The sequence below is a fragment of the Penicillium pulvis genome (assembly GCF_028828015.1).
Source record: "Penicillium pulvis strain IBT 33274 chromosome Unknown contig_1_segment0_segment0, whole genome shotgun sequence".
NCBI classification, from domain to species: domain Eukaryota; kingdom Fungi; phylum Ascomycota; class Eurotiomycetes; order Eurotiales; family Aspergillaceae; genus Penicillium; species Penicillium pulvis.
Genome location: NW_026643074.1, coordinates 2,524,859 through 2,544,349, shown reverse-complemented (window position 1 = coordinate 2,544,349; position 19,491 = coordinate 2,524,859). Strand labels below are relative to the sequence as shown.

The following is a 19,491-nucleotide window of genomic DNA, read 5'->3' as shown; positions in this document are numbered from 1 at the left end:
GTAGGTTTGAACGTTTGCCTACAATGTGCCAAGGTGAGGCTGACTCGCAGGTTGATGATGCTTTTAGATTTGACGTGGTGAAACCCCAACCCGGCTGGATTAACCGAAAGCTGGAGCACATTTGTTTCGCACTGTGAATATGAAGCCCTTTGAGCATCTTCAGATACTTGGGAATGCAGACATCTATGAGAAGATCTCCGTGGTTTTGAAAGGACTGGAGCCTTGGTTACAGGGTAATGCGAAAGCTGCCGATGCTGACGAGAATGGGATCATTCAAATTTGGACAGATCAAATTGATCAGGCTACACTGGCGATCCGTCGATTGATATATGAGGGCGTCAGTGTTATAACAAACTCTCGAATTCTTCCATGGTACCATCTACTAAGTTTAAAGTTTACAGTGTGCCCAGTATGCGCTGATCAAAACGACCCGTCCAGCTGGGACGCCTCAGAACCTACCATTTGCCATTTACACTGCGCTTAAAGTTGGAGATGCTCCTGCAGTTGACGAAGTGGTTCTGAGTCCGGCGCAATCGATCTGGATCGAGAAACCGGCCCGACTCGGTGGAGGTATGACCTTCTTGGTTGTCCAGCCAATTTATCCAACCCGGATACTACTTGCGGGCCAGATTCCGACCAATAAGACAAGACTGGAGTCCGATGAAGCAGCGCATGACCTGGCCTGGTACCGCAGTATCATTCAGGGCAACCGACTCGTTTATATATGCCCGTCTTGTAAAAAAGGGTACCAAGACCGGGCCAATCTGCTCGAACATTTTAACAAAACCACGAACTCGGAGATCAGCAATAAGCAACATCAGAAACTGAGCATGATACGAAGACAAGGAGGTGACTGGACGGTATTTGTTCAGGGAATGCAAGATTGCCTCGGTCCGATTCCTGCTCAAAGCCTTCGAGATGGTGCGGGATGTTTTGAAGAAGATTTCTTAAGGCAGCTGAGCTATAAGGCACATTGCTGTGGGCAGAAATATGACAGTAAGTTGCCCAAGAATGTGATGAATTCTATTGCTAATAGGTTTTCTCAGGCTTGGTGCCTCAGGAAGAAACTGGGATGATAGAAAGCGAACAGCGGCTCATTGAGAGCTGGCCAGGGCCAATGAAGGGCCAAGCAAGCAACAGTAAGAGCCCACTCTTGCCAGAAGAAGAATCTTGATATTAACACGGCTTTCCGAATACCTAGTTTCTGAGTCATTCAACGTTCAAGCATCCAATATTCGAACTCGCTGCTCGTAGGGTATGCACAACCTGTCATTTGGGATACATGATAAAAACTAAATAAGTGATGAGTAATGAAGTCTAATTTTTTTACTACTCTATGAGTTCAAACTTGAGACAAAAGTCGGTTTATTTTCGTATAGTTTGGATTGACCACATATGCAAGATACTGTTTTGTGTGCAGGAAACTACTGGAGAACTCAATATTAATTCCATCAGACATAATGAATGAGAACTTGAAGAACCACATTAGTGAGCTATTTGCCCATTGATTTGCAGGATCCGCTGTGACATCCATTCATCGAGCCACCGTACTTGCAATTGATCATAACGACCCGGTACTTCATCCTTCTTCCTCAGTTCCAGCTGCTCAATGAAAATGACAGGCTTACTCTTCATCACGAGCTAAGCCAAGCCTCGTCAAATTGCAGCGTTTTGTGCAGGCTTTTACTCAATCAATGATTACATTTTATAGGAGCGATAAGATGAGAAGAAAGCCACGGCTGAGGTGAGATAATTGGTGATCATTGACTTAAGCGCCGCTGGCAAGAGTGAGAAAGATGCATTAGTGATAATCTTCATCCCAACTCCGTTGCCATGGAGGGGTCTGGATGGCAGCCTTCGCAACCATCGCAGCACTTTTATATCCCACTTCGTTTGTTTACTTCCTCTCTTCTTTCCTCTCCCCAGACCCTCTGGTATCATAAACCACAGACTGTCTTGTTACTCCAATTGGTGCCGAACCTATTGCTTCATTGACTTTATTGTCTACTCGCATAATGTCTTTCACTCAAGCCTTTGTTTTGGTTCCTGATAAGACCCTAGTCCGACGGCCCAAGGCCCATAAGGTTACCTTGATGGTGACTTCCGTCCGTCTCCGTTCTTCTCTGGCTCTCCCCTCCCGGCTGCCTATCGTTATCACACGCCCTCTCATAGCGGAGATCGGTGTTCGATTCTCGGATCTTCGAAAAGGATCACGCGTTCCGATCAGTACCCAGGCTCAGCGCCATCTTCCTGTGGCTCTTAAGCCCGTTGCTCAACTTCCCAGCATTGCAAAGTCCATTTCTCAGCTCCCAAAGCCTCTGGTTGAGCGCCGAGAAGCACGACAGGGCCGGTCTCGTCCGTGGATTCAACCTCTTAAGCAGGTTGCGCCCCGCCGGACGCAGATTCAAACTCTCCTTGTTGTGGCTGGACGGAAGGTGCTCCCGGCTGGTGTCATTGGCTTGGAGCGCTCTGTTGCTGCTACCTTGGCTCGGGGACGCCCGGTCAAGTCTGCTTTGGGCATTGCGCCACCCAAGTCACGCCCAGTGTCCGTTGCTCGTGTTGTTGTTGCAGATGTGAAGAATCTTGAGATGAAGGGGCCATTCCTTACCGACAACTCCGGAGAAGCGGTTGTTAGTCTATCCAAGAAACATGTTTCATTTGGAGATGTAAACGTGTCAGAAGTTCCACGCTGGATCAAGCTTGAATTCGTTTACAGCCCTGGTCATATTGCCATTTCTGATACCTTGGGATACAGGGGCACTGAATTGGCTCTGTTGCTTCCAAAGTATTGCTCAGAAGATGCATCTGGTTGCGGTCTCCAGAACTCCCGACGCCTTTCGGCTATGAATGCCCACATCGAAGGGCAATGTGCCAGCAATGGCGATTGTTCCTGGCACTGGGTCGCTACCCACCGAAGGTACTTCCCAGACGAACCACCGGAAGACTCATTCCAACTCATGTCCAATATTCGCCGGAACATATCTGGTGTCTAGCAAATATATGTAGGATTTGTTGAATGTGAGAGTTTCCGGGAAGCCACTTGATGCATTAGTAGTGCATGTCTCAGGTAAGGCCGAGACAGGTCATTATTGATCATTTCCCTTTGTGTTTTGACTAATATCTTCTTAGCTTGTTTGATGCGCTATTTATGTATACGCTGCACAAACTCGATTAAGAAGCCTTGACAGACCACGAAAGCCATAACAACCACGAAAAAACACAACAAGGCACGACAAACATTAATTCGAAAACACGAAAACACGAAAACACGAAAATGACGAAAAGTATGACGACCCTGGACCCTGGATACTAAATACTGGACACTGGACACTGGACCCCGGAAAGCTCTCGACCTGGAAAACTTTGGACAGACCTTCGCAGATCGGCAGACTGAAGATTGACAAAGACTGACTTTCTTAGATGATGATTGACCTGGCTGATGATTGACCCGACTGACGATGAACCTGACTTGACTGGCTACCAATTACAGACTGACATATTAACTTATTGACAGATTCGCAGAGACTAATAGATCAGCAGGACCGACGACCGACGACCGACGAACTGTGTGTGTTCTCGAGGGATCGCACAATGATGGAGGATGGTGGCCAGCTACAGCTCAAGGATATGTAAGCTCTCCTTTGCAACTCATGCTCATGAAAATGATACTAAGATCGCCGTATCAGCAATGTTTAAAATCCGCGATGATGAATGCCTGGCTGTGATTGACGATCAGATAACACAGAGTAAGTTGAAATTCCCTGAAGCCCACTTGGTCATTAGTAACATTGACAGATTCTGGGATAATACGCATTCTGGCCTATCATACAACTTTGAATAAAGTTGTGAACCGAGAGAATGGAGCATGTAAAGCCATCTCGAGATCTCGAGATGAGATAAGGTTGTGGTCTGTGCGCGGGCCCAAATTTCAGTATGTACCCACAATAAGATATGGATTGAGTTTGTTACGGGTACAGCCTCAGCTCTGAAACATTCGTGATTGAGAGCCCCACAAGGGAACTATGTCTGTGACCTCATTTGAAGTTATGTTTCTCGATTTTGTTTCCCCAGTGTTTCTTTTCTTCCATGCCCCCCTGTGCATCACCATCTTGTCGCTTCTTTCGATCAATAATTTTACAATCAGTGTTTTGCTTCTGCATGATGCCAAATACCCAATCTCTGCTCTATTTGGTCTATTCGCCGGACTTTTATTGCATATTACAATGGTGACCTGTTATCAGAATGATAAAGACGCTTTTAATCCATTCTCCTTTGAGTTCAGAGATTGTATCGAACAGCAGTGATTTCATTCTAAGCTTCATCTAAATCTTTGCCAATCTAGCGAGCTCTTGCTGTGGCACCATTAATGCCGATTTGTAGAATGGTGGAATACGTAGTATTTTCCAAGGTATTCTCATTTGTAGTTTACTGTTGCATTTCCACTTGCAAGCTGTATGGACAGTATGATATGTGACCAGAAGGAATATTCTGTACGGGAAAATAGCATCTGACGGTGAAGTGGACTGCCCTTGGGGGACTTTGATTTAGGAAAGAATGCAGAGATCCTCTGGATGCAGATTCTCTGCACAATTGGAAATTAGAGCCTCCTTTCAAAGGTTGCGCATTTAGGACCATTGACGCCGTTTACGATGGGGTATTGCTATTGATACAACCAATTTGCTAAATGTACACGCCCGCCCAACAACATATACAAATAAGAAATGTCTCTCTAGAGTTGTCCTAGCCAATCAACCCTGTTTCCTGATTGGGAAAACGAGAGGACAGAATATAATTTGGAGGACGTTATGCGATTATGTGGTTGGAAGAGGGCTGTACCTTCAGCAGTCTACTGTATACATCAATCCTTTTAATGTCTGTACTTCCAAGGTTCAGCCACCAGTTGACACGTGCAAGCTCAATGCGAGATATAAATACTCCAACCTAGCTTCCGGCATAAGAGAGCGTGTTCTCTCGGTTTCAGCCACACACAAGGATTAGTACTGAGAGTAGGCATCCATATATCACGGCCTTAGGAAACTTCAATGATTAGGCTCAGTGCACTCAATGACTCCACTTAATACTAAAGCTGGTCGCCTGACAAGGACGGAGAAGGGTTAATTTTGGAGCTTTGTCCGGACCGAGCCGAGGTCAGACCGTTAGCGGATGACAATACTAATCGGGCTAGCCGATGTTTATTCAAATGTTCGGGATTTCAGGTGAATTTTGACTTGTCGACAAGAAAGATTGTGAATACATTCTGTGACCAGTAACCCGAAACATTACATACCCTTGCAAGACTGTCAGAGTGGTTGCACTGCAACTGGATAAGGCTGCTAACAGGGGTTGTTGTTCGGTTGGTTCGCGGACGTGGATATTAGAATAATGAATAGTGAATCTTTGAGTAAAACAAACACCCCGAATAGATTACTCGATACAGAAGGGACAAATGATCCGGAAAGAATATATGGATCAGACTAACACAGTCCTAATAACCCAAAATCCCTCAAACGCAATATGCAATCGAACGCCTGAGCACCCAACTATGGTTAACAACCAAAAGAAAAGAAAAAAAAAGCAATAAGGAAGCTAGGAATCCCACGCAAGAAATCAGAACGCAAGACCCAAATATAAATGTATGAAGTGCAGATGGGGGAATAGCATAGAAGGAAGAAACCCGATCAGCTGAGCCGGCTGACCATCAAAATCTATACAATTCGTGACTTGTAAATTCGGGCAACTGCCCAGAAGATATGTGAGTGTGAAGGTGAGAAGAAAGAAGAAGGTTATGTGGCGCCAGATCGAGGAAAATGAGGATTGGTAAGCTTGATTTACGAACCATCACCATCAACAATTAGCGGACGCCCAGCGTGTCGAGATGAGGTGAGGCGCGTGGAAAAGCGATGGAGGAAGGGATGCTGTGCACATTGCCAGGGAAACAAGCACTAAGGTGGGGTGGGAGTCTGGCCGAGTTCCGTAGGATCTCGAGGCTTCTCGCGAGTCCGCATGTACATCGCGTCAGAAGGAGAGCCAGCACCTGAGCCTGGGATGGGCCGGGGGACGGATGCTTGTTGTTGTGAGACGATCTCGCGAGCGTAGAACTCGACCAGCATGGTCCCGTACGCCTCGAGCTCTTCAACTGTAATGGCTAGACGGAAATCATTAAGCAGAAGGAATTGAAGCTCTAAATGATTGAGCTCCACAAGCGGAAGACCGCCAACCTGCATATCCCGAGTGGTTAGCGAATAAATGATGAGATGGCGGGGTACCCCACATACCTTTGCATATCGAGAATTGGTGTAGAACACGTCAGAAAAGAATTTGCTCGCACAGGTCACGCCCGCGATGACCAGTCGGTGAATATTGAAACTATCAACCACAAAAAATTGGGACAGGCTGTCTTCTTCTCCTTGTGGGTACAGACCCGGGGAGATTGATGCGTTGGGGCTCTTTGGGTCTTGTGCCGTCATGCGTGTAGAAGATGGTGGAGTAACTATTGATGAATCCTCTGCCTGGCGGTCCGCCGATGTGTCCATTGCATCCGAGGAGGAATCAGATGGCTCGCCAACGCTGGGTTCCCAATACCGTTGAAACTGGTCGACCTGTCCCCGATTGACCAGATCGGTCATTCGGTCGAAGTAGACCAGCAGACTGAGGAAGACTTCATAGGTAGTAGGACAGTATTTGTGAATGCGAGTGAGGTAGCTGAGGATTGTAATGCTTGGGACGTTCTTTCCGTGGAAGGCGAGGACACTGGTGGCTTGTGGGCTAAGGTTGCTCGTCCCATCTGGCGGAGGAATGTGGCGATGTGTATGCTCATGGTGGAGATCATTGGTGGTGGTAATCTTGGTAAGCAAGCCAGCGACCATCTCGATGACATCGCCCACGGGCATTGAGCTAATTTCAAACTGTCGCTGTGGGGAGCCATGGCTGGCAGCGTGTGATCGTGGAGGTGGCGCTAGGAATTCTTCACTGGCCAGGCTCTGAATGTGCGACAAGCTCCGTACGCGAATGCGGCTAGGGGAGTTCGCCTCGGATCCTGGAACAGACTGCATCGACCTAAAAGTCGGCTGCAGGCGCGGGGAGTCCGGAGACCGGGTATAGGCCGGTGGTGCAGGTGCAGATGGAGCGGCGATCATCGAGTCCCTGTCAGCATGACCAAGGGGAGTCTGAGAGTTGGAGTGAGAGGAGTAATCATTCGGGAAGGCATAGTTAGAGGAGGTCATGGATGGCGAAGGATGGGACGGGTCCTTGGAGGGGTTTGGGGGTTGGGAGTTGATGTAGGCGGGGATCTCGTTTGAATGCGCGGGAAGCCGAGCAGAGCCTATGGGTGGCGGGGCGGTGGTAGAGGTGGGGGTCGTATTAGAGGAGGTCGATCTAGAGCGGCCCTCAAACGTGCGTGAGTAAACCTCTGGATTTCCTCCAGCTCCAAACATCCTGTCGATCTTATCCGACGACACGTGGTTTGCAACGATGGATCCCATAGCCAGCTTAGTCTGTTTTCGGCGGGTCAGTGCTGGATTGGGCAACGAAGCGAAAAGCGAAACCCTGGATCATCATGGGGATTTGACTCGGGGATGAGAGGGAAAGAGGGGTTAAAAAGTGTGGTTTGCCTACATTTCGATGACGAAGGTCCGGGTCCCCGGATTCAAGGGCCAGAACACGCGTGGAAGGTTGGAATCAGATACCAATCCACGCCATTGCCAGCGCACCAGAGAGAAAGCGGAGAAGTCGAACAAAAGTAACGAATTTGCAGGAACAACGCAGACCACAGTCAATCAGAGAGATAACCTGGTTCCACGGTGAGGGCAGTGGAGATGAACCGGGCAGAAGGTGAAACTAAGAGGATGAACAACTAAGTGGGTGCAATTCTTGTTTCAACCGTCAAATGCAGGGTTCAAATCAGGGAACTAGTAGCAACGATTCTAACTATTTTAACTGGAGAAAGATAGAACGACTAGGTAGAAGGGAAAGAGAAAGAAACTAGGAATTAGAAATCAGAGATCAGGCCAGGAAAAAGAAACCAGGAATAAGAAATCGCGACAACAAGGGATAAGGGGGGGGAAAGTCACTTATCAGGATTCATTCCAATATAATCAACGTAAAATGCTAAGAAAGACGGTGTGGATGGGATCATATCGGACGAATGACAGCCCGATCTGCGCGCCCGTGGCCATGATTCTTCATGACAGTGCACGGAGACGAATTGACTTCGATCTATCCATTTCAAACTAACTTTTAACTATGTGAGATATATAAACTCCGAAATAGATTTCTATCCATGGCTTCAACCATTCAGATCTATCCCTATAGGCTTCGTGCATCGGTATCTGCAATTCCCCAACATACCTCCACATCTATGATGTAATACTCCAGGGCTCAAGGAGATGAAAGTTCACATTAGTCGGACAAGACTGCCGAGACCCTCGCTGCTCTACTGGTCTTCCTGATGCCTTGACCTGACTTTCAAAGTTGCTCAGAATATGACAGGTGGCTAGCGCCGTTCTGCAACAGCTGACAGGTGCACTATCTATGCACTTCCTTGATTCCAACATGATAAGTGGAAATAAGCACAAGGTGATCGAGGTGATCATAATCCATTCGCATTCCGTGGTCCAACGCATGCTATTAGTACAGATTTAATTTGTCACTCCAGGCCCGGTGTAGTCGTTGTCCGGGAGGTACAAGTGCCGCACTGCACCCTTCTTAGTCAAGACCACCAGTCGAATAACACCACCAGAGCTGCCATCCCACTTGATCGCCTCTCGCAAGGAGTTTCGCACAAAGTCGATTCCCTCTTCCTCCGTCATCTGCTCCTTCCAGTGCGCATCAGTGTAACCGTAGATGTAGGTTGAGCCTGATCCGCCGATCGCGAACGACTGCTTGTGTAGGGATCCTCCCAGCGGTATCGAGTATACCTGACCACCGTGTCGTGGATCGTATCCAGCAATGATGATACCCGCACTATGAGGGCGGTTAGTCCGTGCTCATCGATGCCTCTAACCCGGTACTCACCTCAACGCATCCTTGTTCTCATAGCACAATTCCTGGAAGAGTGATGCAGCCACCTGGGTGCTGGGAGCCTCATTGTTGACCACGCCGTACATGTTCAGATGGTAGGAGACAATATCGGCCACGGCCTGGGTATCGGCAGCCGACCCCGATCGGCAGCACCAGATGGTGTCGTGCACCTGTGTCAATTTGTCCGTGACTCGGTTCGCAATGTAAGCACCAGTAGTCGTCCGGCTGTCTGCACCGAGAATAACACCATCCTTGAAGTTGATTGCCATGCTATTGGGTCGTTAAAATCGATGATCGTGGGGAATAAAGGTAAGCTCCGATCACTCACATCGAGGTTCCGAGGCTAGACAAGTGACGGGTCAGCATTTGCTTATCTTCATGGGCAATGGAATAACTTCAGTCTTGGACTTACTTGACCTCGCCGCTCTTCAAGTGGTTCATGTCAACGTGGATGCCATCTGGATGAATGTTAGCTCCCCGACTGGCCGATGACGATAGCTCAACTGACCTTCGCCCAGCATGCCAGTGACGCCGTGTTGGTGAACCATTTTGATGGGTCAAATATGAATGAAAGCACTGAGAGAAGGTATAGCAAGGAAACAAGAGGAGGAATGGGGAGTTGAAGTTTGGGTAGGAGGAGGGTGTTGATGCTCTATCACTGGAGCTGTTAGAAGGCAGAAGCTCAACGCGTCCAGCTCGGGCGGTGAGAAGCAAGGGCCAGTGCTGATAGGGTTTCCGTTTATCGCCAGCCCCCCGCAAGACAACAACTCCCTAACCTCCCTAATATCATTTTGATCTTGTGGATTTGCCTTGTACAACTTTTTCTTAGCGTTGTATTATCTCGCCTCGCCGAAGTACTTTTTTCTTCTCATCCCCGAGTCTCTGCGCGTTGCAATGTCCCAATCCCCTCCGCCGCCTCCGGCATGGAGCATTAGCAGCATGGCCAACAATGCAATGCAGTTTCTTCGTTTGCCTGTACTGGCTTCTTCCGGTCTAGCTGTGGTCGCAAGTGGAGTCCTCTATTTTAAGCAAAAGTAAGTCGACCTTTGCCTCGATTCGGCGCTCGTAAGACTGACTTGGTCCCAGCGAAGTGGTCTACCCCCGCAATGTCCCAGTCGATGCGCGAATCAATGTGCCGAGTCCCCGTCAGTTCGGTATCACCGATTTTGAAGAACTTCAAATCCCAACACCCGACGGGGAGTCTCTTCATGCCTTATTCCTGCGGCAGCCCAAGTCTCGTGCCCAGCGCAACCTCACAGTGATGATGTTCCATGGGAATGCGGGCAATATTGGCCATCGCGTCCCCATCGGTAAAGCGATCCAGGATACACTTGGGTGCAACGTCTTCATGCTCGAATACCGAGGGTACGGAAAGTCCACTGGCACTCCAGACGAAGTGGGCCTAAAGATTGATGCTCAGACTGGCTTGGACTACTTGCGACAACGCCCGGAAACGAGAGATACAAAGCTGGTCATCTATGGACAGAGCTTGGGTGGCTCCGTTGCGATTAATCTGGTGGCGACCAACCAAGAACAAGGTGACATCGCAGGGTTGATTTTGGAAAACACTTTCCTTAGTATCCGAAAGTTGATTCCATCGTGAGTTTACTCCCTTTGCGATTATCCGCTTGACAAAGAATTAGCACTAATTGGCATCTAGTATTATGCCCCCAGCGCGGTACCTAGCACGCTTTTGCCACCAGACCTGGCAAAGCGAGGATTGGCTTCCCAAGATCGCCAAGATTCCTATTCTGTTTTTGAGTGGACTTAAAGATGAACTTGTGCCGTGAGTCAAGCCCTCGAATGCCGTTGGAATGACCAAGACTGACTCGATATAGGCCTTCGCACATGACAGGATTATTCGCAGTCTGCCAGTCGGAGACCAAAATCTGGCGTACCCTGCCGAACGGGGCCCATAATGACTCTGTGGCCGAGCCGGGCTACTTTGACCACATCCATTCCTTTATTACCGAGGAAGTTATGGATAGGTAAACGTTCATCCGAAACGTGCCACTTGCCATCCGAACGACGGATCAATGACCCCTACGCTTCCGTTTCACCTATCTTTCATCTGACCAACCAAATACCACTATGATACCCGCTCTAATGATGAAAGAACACGAGCTACTTTTGTATTCGCCCTCTTCCCCGACCTGACAGGCTAGCCGAGCGGCGCCTTAGCCTGTCTCGTGGGTCCTTTTACTTAACAGTGCGGCTTGACGCGCGTCAAGTCAAATGGACCCACCCTCCCTGTTTATTAGTTCATTAGCCAACTTCCTATGGAAGAATGTACGGCTGCCCTGTTTCCGGCACGCTTTGACTGTCTCGAGTGATTAATTTGGACTCCTCGGGTTAATTTGTTTGTTTATGTCATTTCTTGTTATTAACCGCTGTCGGGGATTTTTTTGTCTTTAGGACGCTGGACCAGCCTTGTTTTTATCTTTCGGTCTTGCTATTATGTATATCAAACAAGGACCTCATCCCTTATTCTTGGAAAGTCTCTTCATTCACTATATACTAACGTAATCAAATTTCCTATCAACCGCCACGGTCAGCGAAATTCCATGGAAATAACCATGAGCCACTGAAATTTAATAATATAAGAATGGGTAGTCGATCCCTAGGGCCGTCGCAAGTCATCGCTTGGCCCTATCACTGTAACTGCTTGCTTGCTTCTATACTTAACAACCTCCTCCGCACATCTGAGGTTTCAAGTCCACTCAAGATGAGGTTCATGCTTAATGTTATATGTTGTGAATGACGGGTATACATCCACCGCTCTAGAGCTATCCCTAAAGCGACATCTGGATCAATAGGTGGAGAGGTAGTAACCCGATACACGACAAGCATATCCAAGTTCGAAGGTGCGTTAGCATGGACCGCTTTCTTACGACTCTGTGTGCAAGCATGATCTGTCAAGGTGAACGGTGGTGTGTCCTGCATTTCCGTCAAATTTCTTGCCTTGCCTAACCTTGGAAGGTCAATCCCACGTGCTTATATTGTATTGTGTCATCGATAGCAAGGTCAAGGCGAGTTGCTCAATAACTTTGATTAGAGGCGAGCGGAAACAGAGATATCAGGGCCCATAAGGGGGAACTTTTGAAACACATGGTCATGGATCGTCTCGCCGGGCATGAAAGTAGTCTCGATCTCTATAACTATTTTCAACTCAGAGCTGCTTTTCAAGAGAGCTTGAGGCATGATGCGTTGGTCTTGCAATATAGCTGAGCGCTGGAGTGGGTGATGCGCATGGAATGTGAAAATAACCAGGCAGAAGCGCTGTTATGTACCAATGAATGAGGCTGACAATTGATGTTGGGGGCGAGTACGGACCAATAAGTGACCTCCTCTCAACACTGACATTACTATAACGGCTAAGAATAATTTGCAGATTTCGTAGCTTTGTCTGCCTGACAGAAGTCCGGGGGCCTTTGGTCTCCGGCACTGTACAGTCAATCTTTTCCTTTTCTCTTCAAGCTGAACCGACTCCCGTAAGAGTGTGACAGACTTTTGATCTCAACACATTTGGCCTGATACGCCATAAAGTGCATTAAGAACGTCCTGAATATCCACAAGGAACCCCTATGAAAATTCCATGCATAATAGTTCTGTCACCTTGTGTTGAGGAACTTACACTTCGTGATTTATAATCATATGCTGCTTATCTAACGATATGAGAGCAGACCAGACAGTCAACGCTATAGAGGCTTGCTAAGTTCATCATTCTACACACTTAACAAGAAGTGGCAAAATCTGAGCAAAGGCAAAGAGTTCCAGAGCAACTCGGTGGTCCAAGCAAAATGTCATTCGTTCAAAAAGAATTCACCACCCCACCACCCCTCCCACAATCCGGCACATCCCACTCATCAACCCCCTGGAGACCCGTTGGCCCTGGGATCTGGGAACTACTTCTGAATGGGGATGCGGAACACAAATCTGTGTTACAGTGGTGGGAGCCAAATACAACAACAGCCAAAGAACCCATCACACACACCTTCGTTGAAGAGGTGTGCTTCCTACAAGGTGGACTTGAGGATCTTTCGCTAAATCAGGCATGGGGTGTTGGTGCATATGCATATCGCGAGCCGGGCATGTTACACGGGCCATATCGTGCTTTTAGTGATGGGTGTTTGATGTTTGTGAAGGCTATTCCGGTCGAGTCATCTGATTAGATTATATCAATATTGAGAATGACGTGCAATATTATATGTTGTTGTGACCCTGAATCAGATGGAGTTACATTTATACTGAACGTCTCAAAACCGAAGAACCATTGCTAACTAGATAGTAGAGGAAATCCAAAAAATGTACATGCAAGAAGAAAAAAGAAATAAAACAAAGACTCCGTACTTGACCTCGGGGTCCCCTGTACAACTTCCCACTCACCATCCTCGAATCCTGATCCCGAACCAAAACTACCCCGGCTGCCACCAAGGCCTGTTCCAAAGTTTCTGAAATTAGAGGCGCCTGTAGGAACTGGGTCTTTCAGGAGACGAATTGCCCTGACTGGCCATGTCCTGGAAGGTGTTAGTCTATTATATCAGTGGATTGACGCTTCTTATTACCTTGGAGGACAAGGACGTTGGCATGCAACTGCTTTGAGTATCGATTAGGACTTGAAGACATATTGGTACGAAAGTTGAATTTGATTAATTTGCAAGAAAGCTTAGTCCATGGTTCAAAGGAATTGTGGTTCAAAATTGGCTATATAGGTATCATTCTAGAATAAGTTCACACTGACCTTGAATTATTATCTACTTCTGATTTACCATTTTTAACAAACCTATACTTGCAGTTACAGTTAAGGTAGCACATACGCCACGCATAGATTCGTATATGAACTACAGTGTTAAGCCCACGCTTTATTCCGTACTCTTGAGCTGTAAAGTAAGGACAAGTCATTTGGGCTCTTAGATGGAAAATGTAAATCAAATCAGATCTCTAGATTGGTCCACAGAACATTTGTTTTGAACAAGTACAGGGTATATACTGCATAACGATATGCAAAAAAATTGGAATACGAAGGACCATGACCTAAATGATATCTCGGTCAGATTTGAAATTACTGATTAGGCTGGCTACATTGGGAATTTTTTTCAAAATAACTCCTTTTTATGGCTGAATAAACAAATACATAAAACGAGATAATGATGAAAGCCCCACTTTTGGGACGGAAACCCCCGAGGTCCTCAACGCTACCCGGGTATCATATGCATAGACAACACAATTTGCTTTTGTCAGTCATGAGTCATGATTCAAGTAAATGGCCCTGGAAGATTCAATCCAGCTCAGTGGCAGCAGCAACAGCAGCGGCAGCAGCAGCGATCTCTTCAGTCTCATCCGGCTGCTCGACATCCTGTGCATCAGACACGACATTCAATGGCGGCTGATCTTCATCCAGGGTAGCCTTTTCCTGTTCGCGCTCCACCTGTTCCTCTTTCTCCTCAGCTTCCTCCCAGCTATCGACGACCTCCTCAGCTGGTTCTTTGCGCAATGTTTTGCTAGCACCAATACCCGACCGAAGAACCAAGCGCTCCTTCCTGGACGATTGGTCTTGCACGCCCTCACCAGAAAGGGCAGAGAACATTGTCCGACTGCTAAACGGATTTTGAACAGGCGTGGTACTCCTAGTACTACTGGCACTGCCCTTAGTCCGAGAAGCAACCTGGGCCCAACCATCGCCAGACACGCCAGATTGTGCCTTTGCTGCTTCACGGGCAGCCTTAGCCTCCAGAGCAGCAACACGTTGAGCCTCACGCTCCTTGGTACGCTCGCGTTCGCGGAGCTTCACACATTCGCGCACGCTCATTCCACCAATGCCGATTGAGGAGCCGGTACCCATGCCGAAGATTGGTGGGGTCCAGGTCAAAGGCTTCAGAACAAAGACATGGCGATGGGGTTCTGGGTCGTGACTTTCGGTGACAAAACCCCAGTCTGTTGCTAGAGAATGGGTAAAGGAACGAAGGGTAGACTTGGCGGGCTGGAAGCGGGTGGAGCGGTTGGTAGAATCGATTGCCAAGGAGTGCAGTGTTGACTCGTAAGTTTGGAGAGTCGAAAGTGATACAGAAGATGCAAGTTTGATATACTGATCAAGAGTTTCGGTAGAATAAGGGAGATTGGTGGAAGTTATGGTTTGCACTGTGGTCGTTTGATTGATGTCGACACCGAGAGCAGATGCTAAAGAGCGATTGCGCTCTAGGCGACCACACTCCTCGTCACAGGCTAAGGGTGTGAGTACCGGTAGCCGCTCTGGCTGCTGTAGCTGGCCCTTCGAAATGACGGCCTTAGCAGCATTGCACCGTCTTTGCTGACGCAGACGTCCACAACCACAAGTGACTGTGATCGTGGATGAGCATGGCGTCTTTTCCGGACAGGGGTATGGCGCATGGCAAGGCTCAGTGCATGGATGACTGCACAATGTCTTGTTCTTGCCGCAGCATTGTTGACAAGGCTTGTTTGCATCTTCACAATCTCCTGATCGATGACAATCCTTTTTGCAGAAATGCGAACCGCACTTTAGGGGCTGACCGCAAACCTGACCGCAGCGGGCATCACTAAGCCAACAGGGCACATTTTTCATCACCCGCTTGCCACACAGGCATGCTTTCTCAGTTAAGAAAGGACACTTCGGGCATGTCTCCTCGTCCACATGGCAATTGTGCGTTGTCTGAGGATGGCCACATGCCTTGGGTCGGTCACATTGAGAAGAGCACGGAGGGGGTTTCGTTCCACATGGCTGTGGTGGATACAAAATGGATCTTCCGCAATTACAGGAAATTTCCTCGAACACCGCTTCGCGACAGGTGTTACAAGCACCTTTGTGGCAGAGCTCAGGACACGTGTGTCTTCCGCATTTCAGCATTCGACCACATATACGTGTGCAAATGTGCTCGGCTTCGATATCTTCATCTGATGGACGGAAATGGGCCTTGAGCTTACGGCGCAGAGCCTGACGCTCAATGGCCGTCTGTTCGCCAGGACAGCATCGCTCCGTGCATGTATGTCGGCCACAATGCAGTGTGGCCTTGCACGTACGGAAACATTGAGGATTTTGGATATCGCCTTGATGACAGACACTCATTGAAGTGTTACGGCCACACCGACAACTGACAGGTACACGGCGGAGACAGAATCCACAAGGGCCTGTGTGGCAAATTTGGTCGCATGAATGGCCGCATGGTAGCATTTTCCCGCACGACTCCAAGCAATGGGGAATTGCATCTTCGCAAGAGGTACGAGGTATGTATCCGGGGATCTCGCTTAAATGTGTTTTGCCACATGGGCATCGGATAACAACGTCCGGTGATTTGGGGCAATGCGCAGGAAGCAATTCTTGGGGGTGGCAGGCCTTTTGGCATGAATGTACTCCACAGTCGAAGGTCCGGTTGCAAAGATCAGTGCAGCTGAAAAGCCCTGTCCATTCTTCCTCCGTCCCATCAGCATGAATAGTCTGGCTGTCCATTTCATCTTCCTTGGAGCTGCATAGCATTTCGGTTTGAACTTTCCCGCAATAACAACGGGCGTCGATCTTGATTTCACAAGCACCACATAACCCTTCATGACATGGGAGAGGGCAGAAATGTTCTCCACAGGGAAGAAGGTCACCGCAGATCTCTCCGCAGCTCCAACCCTGTTCATAATCAGTGTCCTGACACCGTTTTGTGGTAGAATTTCGACCACAAAAGCAGTCCTGGGTTGGTCCCATTGCCGTACAAGGAGCACATGGACCAGCGTGACAAGTCGTGTCACACGGATGAGGGCAGCCCTTGCGAGGGCGGGAACATGTCTGGCCACAAGAGTGGGGAGGTAGACCAGGAAATGGCCTAGGATCAGCCTCCTTCTCACACCAGCAAGTGTAAGTAGTAGGGAAATGCTCGTGTGAAAGATTACAGCCGGGGCACCGCCAAGCCCGGGGATTGACAGAGCCTTCACCATTATCGGGCTCTCTGTTGTTATTTTGTGCGGCCGCACCTTCATTTGTGGACCACTTCTTTATGCAGCTCAGGTGAAAAACAGTCCAACATAGCTCACAGGACCAGACCTTAGACCTTCGGCCTAGTTCACTGGTACAAATAGGACACTCGTACAGATTGTGGGCGATGTCTTCGTGAATTCGGGTTGCGATATCGTTGGCTACTGATTTCGTCGTAACTTTAGGCGGCTTTGACGGTCCCTTCGGCTTGGCCTTCCCTTTGCCTTTCCCTGAAGAAGGAACCGACTCGATATTCGAAGCAGGCATACCGGGTACAAAATCCGGCACATCAGCCCGGAGGCTATCCGCCACCGTTCCGTGTGGTTGGTCTTCAGACTCCTGGCCAGGCTTTGTCAGCCGAGCCCCAAATCCTCTGGCACGCATTCCCCGCGACTGAGCCTGAGCCGGCTGTCCAGATTGTTCTCCATTCTCTATCGGCGGTTTTTGCGAGCCATTGCCACGGCCTCGTCGTGGTCGGGGGCCTCCTTCACGGTTTCCTCTCCGTGGACGTGATTGTTCATTCGAGTTCGCGGTATTTAGGCTGGCATCGGGCTGAGCTTGTGGTGTTTGCATTGGAGGCTGGCCATCTGTTGGTTGGCCTGGTGTATTTTGTCGGCCTTCGCGGTTGGCGGGGCCCCTCCCTCGGCGTCGATTGCGGGTACGGGGAGCGTTCGGAGCAGCAGGAGCTGCGACGGGGTCTGACATCGCCTGTGAGACCACGAATGGCTGATTTGTTACCGTCGATGTGCTCATACACGGCTCTAGTGAAATTTCGTTTCACAAGTTGACAAGGTAGTGTTTGATTGTTGATGCGGGGAATCGGAGAGCTCTTCCAAGAAGGCTCGAACGAGTGATATGCGAGAAACCCAGGAGACCAAAAGTTTAATAATACAGAAGCAACAACAAAAGCAAAAGATAGCACCTTCAAATCTCCAAGGAGCGGCGAAGTCGTGTTTAAGAAAACGAAGCGTCTGGAAAGCTCCGACAAAAACCTTGTACGGCAATATTAGGCGGAGCATCGGGCGGTGATACAGTGGCGTGAGTCAATCAATGTACGTCGTGAGTCATGGTGGAGTAAGTGGTGGGTATTGGGGTGGAAAGGATTGGGTAGAATAGATTGAGGTGGGTCCACAGGGTTTATCGGCTTTAGCATCAGTATGTTCACACCAGTACCCGTCAACTCTTACTCTTAATCAACCTGAAAGACCCTGCCATGGAGCATACTGCCATGGCGAATACTGTTATCCAAATGTGAATCTTCTCAGAAATCACTATCTGGGCCGAGCTTCAAGTTCCTCCCGAGGTCCTAACAAGGATTTAGATATCGATCAATTGGCTGGATATCTCCAACCCTTGGTTCAGGCTTCTGGCCCCGACACCTCTTCATAGACATGAATCCGACAATGCCTTGGCAATTTTCATCGAAGACATGAATTAAATATTACCAGACCACTGATCTATATACACTAGTATGTTGCAAAACATCAGATCTGAGGAATTTCACAGTCTCCCCCAGCGCCCAGGTCATGACGATCACTCCAGCTCAGGTGTCCTAGTATTCAGTACAGGTTTCCCTCCAAGCTGCGACCCCGCATTTCTGTTCTCCAACTCGATCGGTATTGGCACCGGCCTCATTGCCATATTGTAATCCAGCTCATGTGCTTGCATGGCACCTTGAGTACCGCCTTCCTCTAGCCGCCGCTTTTTTCTGTAGCTGCGCCAAAAGAATAAACCGACACCAAGCAGTAACAGTGCCCCAACGACTGACCCAATCGCAATGCCTGCCTTTGCTCCACCGGAAAGTGTATTTGACGAAGCTGCCGAAGACGTGGCGGATGAAGCTGTAGACGATGAGGATGTAGACGTTGCTGATGCAGATGTTGAGGTGGTGTATAGGCTCTGGTCGCTAGCTTGGTACATTATCGTGATAGGTTGTCCCCACATCTGAATCGTCCCCGAAGCGGTTGTACTAGTGGTGTAATCGGTCAGGGTGAACCCTCCAGCTCTTGCAGCTACAAATGTTTTCCCGGTATGGGTGCTGATACATCCTTGCATGCCCCCCGAGGTCAGAAAGTAGTAGCCGCTGTAAAGGCAAATCGTCAGGCTCTCAACTAACGTGGGCTGGAGGTGGAAGAATATCTGACTTGAGGCAACAACTCGCTATTGTGTTTGACTCCACCGTCGTAGCCGGGTAGTTTGTTGTGTATCCGTGTGGACACATCCCTGGGCTGAATACTGGAGCTCCTGTGCCGCGTCCCGCATGATTGAACCCGGGTGGAAAACATGATGCGTCCATACTGGACTGGATGGCATTTTGTAGTAGGAGACCACTTTCCACCCCATTGTATGTGGCAGCTTCATACGTCCAGCTTGATGAGCAGTCTGCGGGAGGAGTGAAGATAGTAGTGAGGGCTATGGTTGATGTCATTCTGGATGTAGGTGTGTAGCAATCAGTCCTCGCTGTCCTGCTTTCTTGCAACAGCTGGGATACAGATAAAGGA

At 48.7% G+C, this 19,491-nt stretch overlaps 10 protein-coding genes across 10 annotated transcripts; 4 read left to right on the top strand and 6 right to left on the bottom strand.

The window, feature by feature from the left end:
- Positions 1–139: 139 nt before the first annotated feature.
- N7503_003901 (uncharacterized protein) lies at positions 140–951 on the top strand (the record flags this gene model as incomplete). Its single annotated transcript, XM_057063448.1, has 3 exons — positions 140–337; positions 402–685; positions 873–951. 3 exons carry the CDS (start codon positions 140–142, stop codon positions 949–951), a joined length of 561 nt encoding a protein of 186 aa, XP_056924363.1.
- Positions 952–2,015: 1,064 nt separating this feature from the next.
- N7503_003900 (uncharacterized protein) lies at positions 2,016–2,993 on the top strand (the record flags this gene model as incomplete). The annotated part of the gene is made up of 1 exon (XM_057063447.1): positions 2,016–2,993. One exon carries the CDS (start codon positions 2,016–2,018, stop codon positions 2,991–2,993), a length of 978 nt encoding a protein of 325 aa, XP_056924362.1.
- Positions 2,994–5,637: 2,644 nt separating this feature from the next.
- Positions 5,638–7,694, bottom strand: N7503_003899 (putative cyclin-dependent protein kinase complex component). Its single transcript, XM_057063446.1, has 3 exons — positions 7,615–7,694; positions 6,276–7,493; positions 5,638–6,218 (listed from the first exon to the last, which is right to left on the bottom strand). The coding sequence occupies exons 2-3, from the start codon at positions 7,479–7,481 to the stop codon at positions 5,943–5,945; spliced, it is 1,482 nt and encodes a 493-aa protein (XP_056924361.1). The 5' UTR covers positions 7,482–7,493; positions 7,615–7,694; the 3' UTR covers positions 5,638–5,942.
- A 942-nt stretch (positions 7,695–8,636) lies between these two features.
- Positions 8,637–9,566, bottom strand: pre3 (proteasome core particle subunit beta 1; the record flags this gene model as incomplete). The annotated part of the gene is made up of 5 exons (XM_057063445.1): positions 8,637–8,961; positions 9,013–9,288; positions 9,347–9,361; positions 9,431–9,476; positions 9,527–9,566. 5 exons carry the CDS (start codon positions 9,564–9,566, stop codon positions 8,637–8,639), a joined length of 702 nt encoding a protein of 233 aa, XP_056924360.1.
- Positions 9,567–9,887: 321 nt separating this feature from the next.
- Positions 9,888–11,021, top strand: N7503_003897 (alpha/beta hydrolase). Its single transcript, XM_057063444.1, has 4 exons — positions 9,888–10,052; positions 10,105–10,617; positions 10,679–10,804; positions 10,857–11,021. Exons 1-4 carry the CDS (start codon positions 9,913–9,915, stop codon positions 11,008–11,010), a joined length of 933 nt encoding a protein of 310 aa, XP_056924359.1. The 5' UTR covers positions 9,888–9,912; the 3' UTR covers positions 11,011–11,021.
- A 1,797-nt stretch (positions 11,022–12,818) lies between these two features.
- N7503_003896 (uncharacterized protein) lies at positions 12,819–13,190 on the top strand (the record flags this gene model as incomplete). The annotated part of the gene is made up of 1 exon (XM_057063443.1): positions 12,819–13,190. One exon carries the CDS (start codon positions 12,819–12,821, stop codon positions 13,188–13,190), a length of 372 nt encoding a protein of 123 aa, XP_056924358.1.
- Positions 13,191–14,296: 1,106 nt separating this feature from the next.
- On the bottom strand, positions 14,297–15,620 carry N7503_003895 (Single-stranded nucleic acid binding R3H; the record flags this gene model as incomplete). Its single annotated transcript, XM_057063442.1, has 2 exons — positions 14,297–15,354; positions 15,602–15,620. The coding sequence occupies 2 exons, from the start codon at positions 15,618–15,620 to the stop codon at positions 14,297–14,299; spliced, it is 1,077 nt and encodes a 358-aa protein (XP_056924357.1).
- A 658-nt stretch (positions 15,621–16,278) lies between these two features.
- On the bottom strand, positions 16,279–16,953 carry N7503_003894 (uncharacterized protein; the record flags this gene model as incomplete). Its single annotated transcript, XM_057063441.1, has 1 exon — positions 16,279–16,953. One exon carries the CDS (start codon positions 16,951–16,953, stop codon positions 16,279–16,281), a length of 675 nt encoding a protein of 224 aa, XP_056924356.1.
- A 107-nt stretch (positions 16,954–17,060) lies between these two features.
- Positions 17,061–17,695, bottom strand: N7503_003893 (Zinc finger NF-X1-type; the record flags this gene model as incomplete). The annotated part of the gene is made up of 2 exons (XM_057063440.1): positions 17,061–17,073; positions 17,106–17,695. The coding sequence occupies 2 exons, from the start codon at positions 17,693–17,695 to the stop codon at positions 17,061–17,063; spliced, it is 603 nt and encodes a 200-aa protein (XP_056924355.1).
- An 828-nt stretch (positions 17,696–18,523) lies between these two features.
- N7503_003892 (uncharacterized protein) lies at positions 18,524–18,910 on the bottom strand (the record flags this gene model as incomplete). Its single annotated transcript, XM_057063439.1, has 1 exon — positions 18,524–18,910. One exon carries the CDS (start codon positions 18,908–18,910, stop codon positions 18,524–18,526), a length of 387 nt encoding a protein of 128 aa, XP_056924354.1.
- Between the last annotated feature and the right edge of the window lie 581 nt (positions 18,911–19,491).

Coding starts and splice junctions, on each gene's coding strand:
- N7503_003897 (XM_057063444.1), top strand. CDS start 9,913: ATGTCCCAATCCCCTCCGCCGCCTCCGGCATGGAGCATTAGCAGCATG. Junction 10,053..10,104: donor GTCCTCTATTTTAAGCAAAA/GTAAGTCGACCT, acceptor ACTTGGTCCCAG/CGAAGTGGTCTACCCCCGCA. Junction 10,618..10,678: donor ATCCGAAAGTTGATTCCATC/GTGAGTTTACTC, acceptor ATTGGCATCTAG/TATTATGCCCCCAGCGCGGT.
- N7503_003899 (XM_057063446.1), bottom strand. CDS start 7,481: ATGGGATCCATCGTTGCAAACCACGTGTCGTCGGATAAGATCGACAGG. Junction 6,219..6,275: donor CCAATTCTCGATATGCAAAG/GTATGTGGGGTA, acceptor CGGGATATGCAG/GTTGGCGGTCTTCCGCTTGT.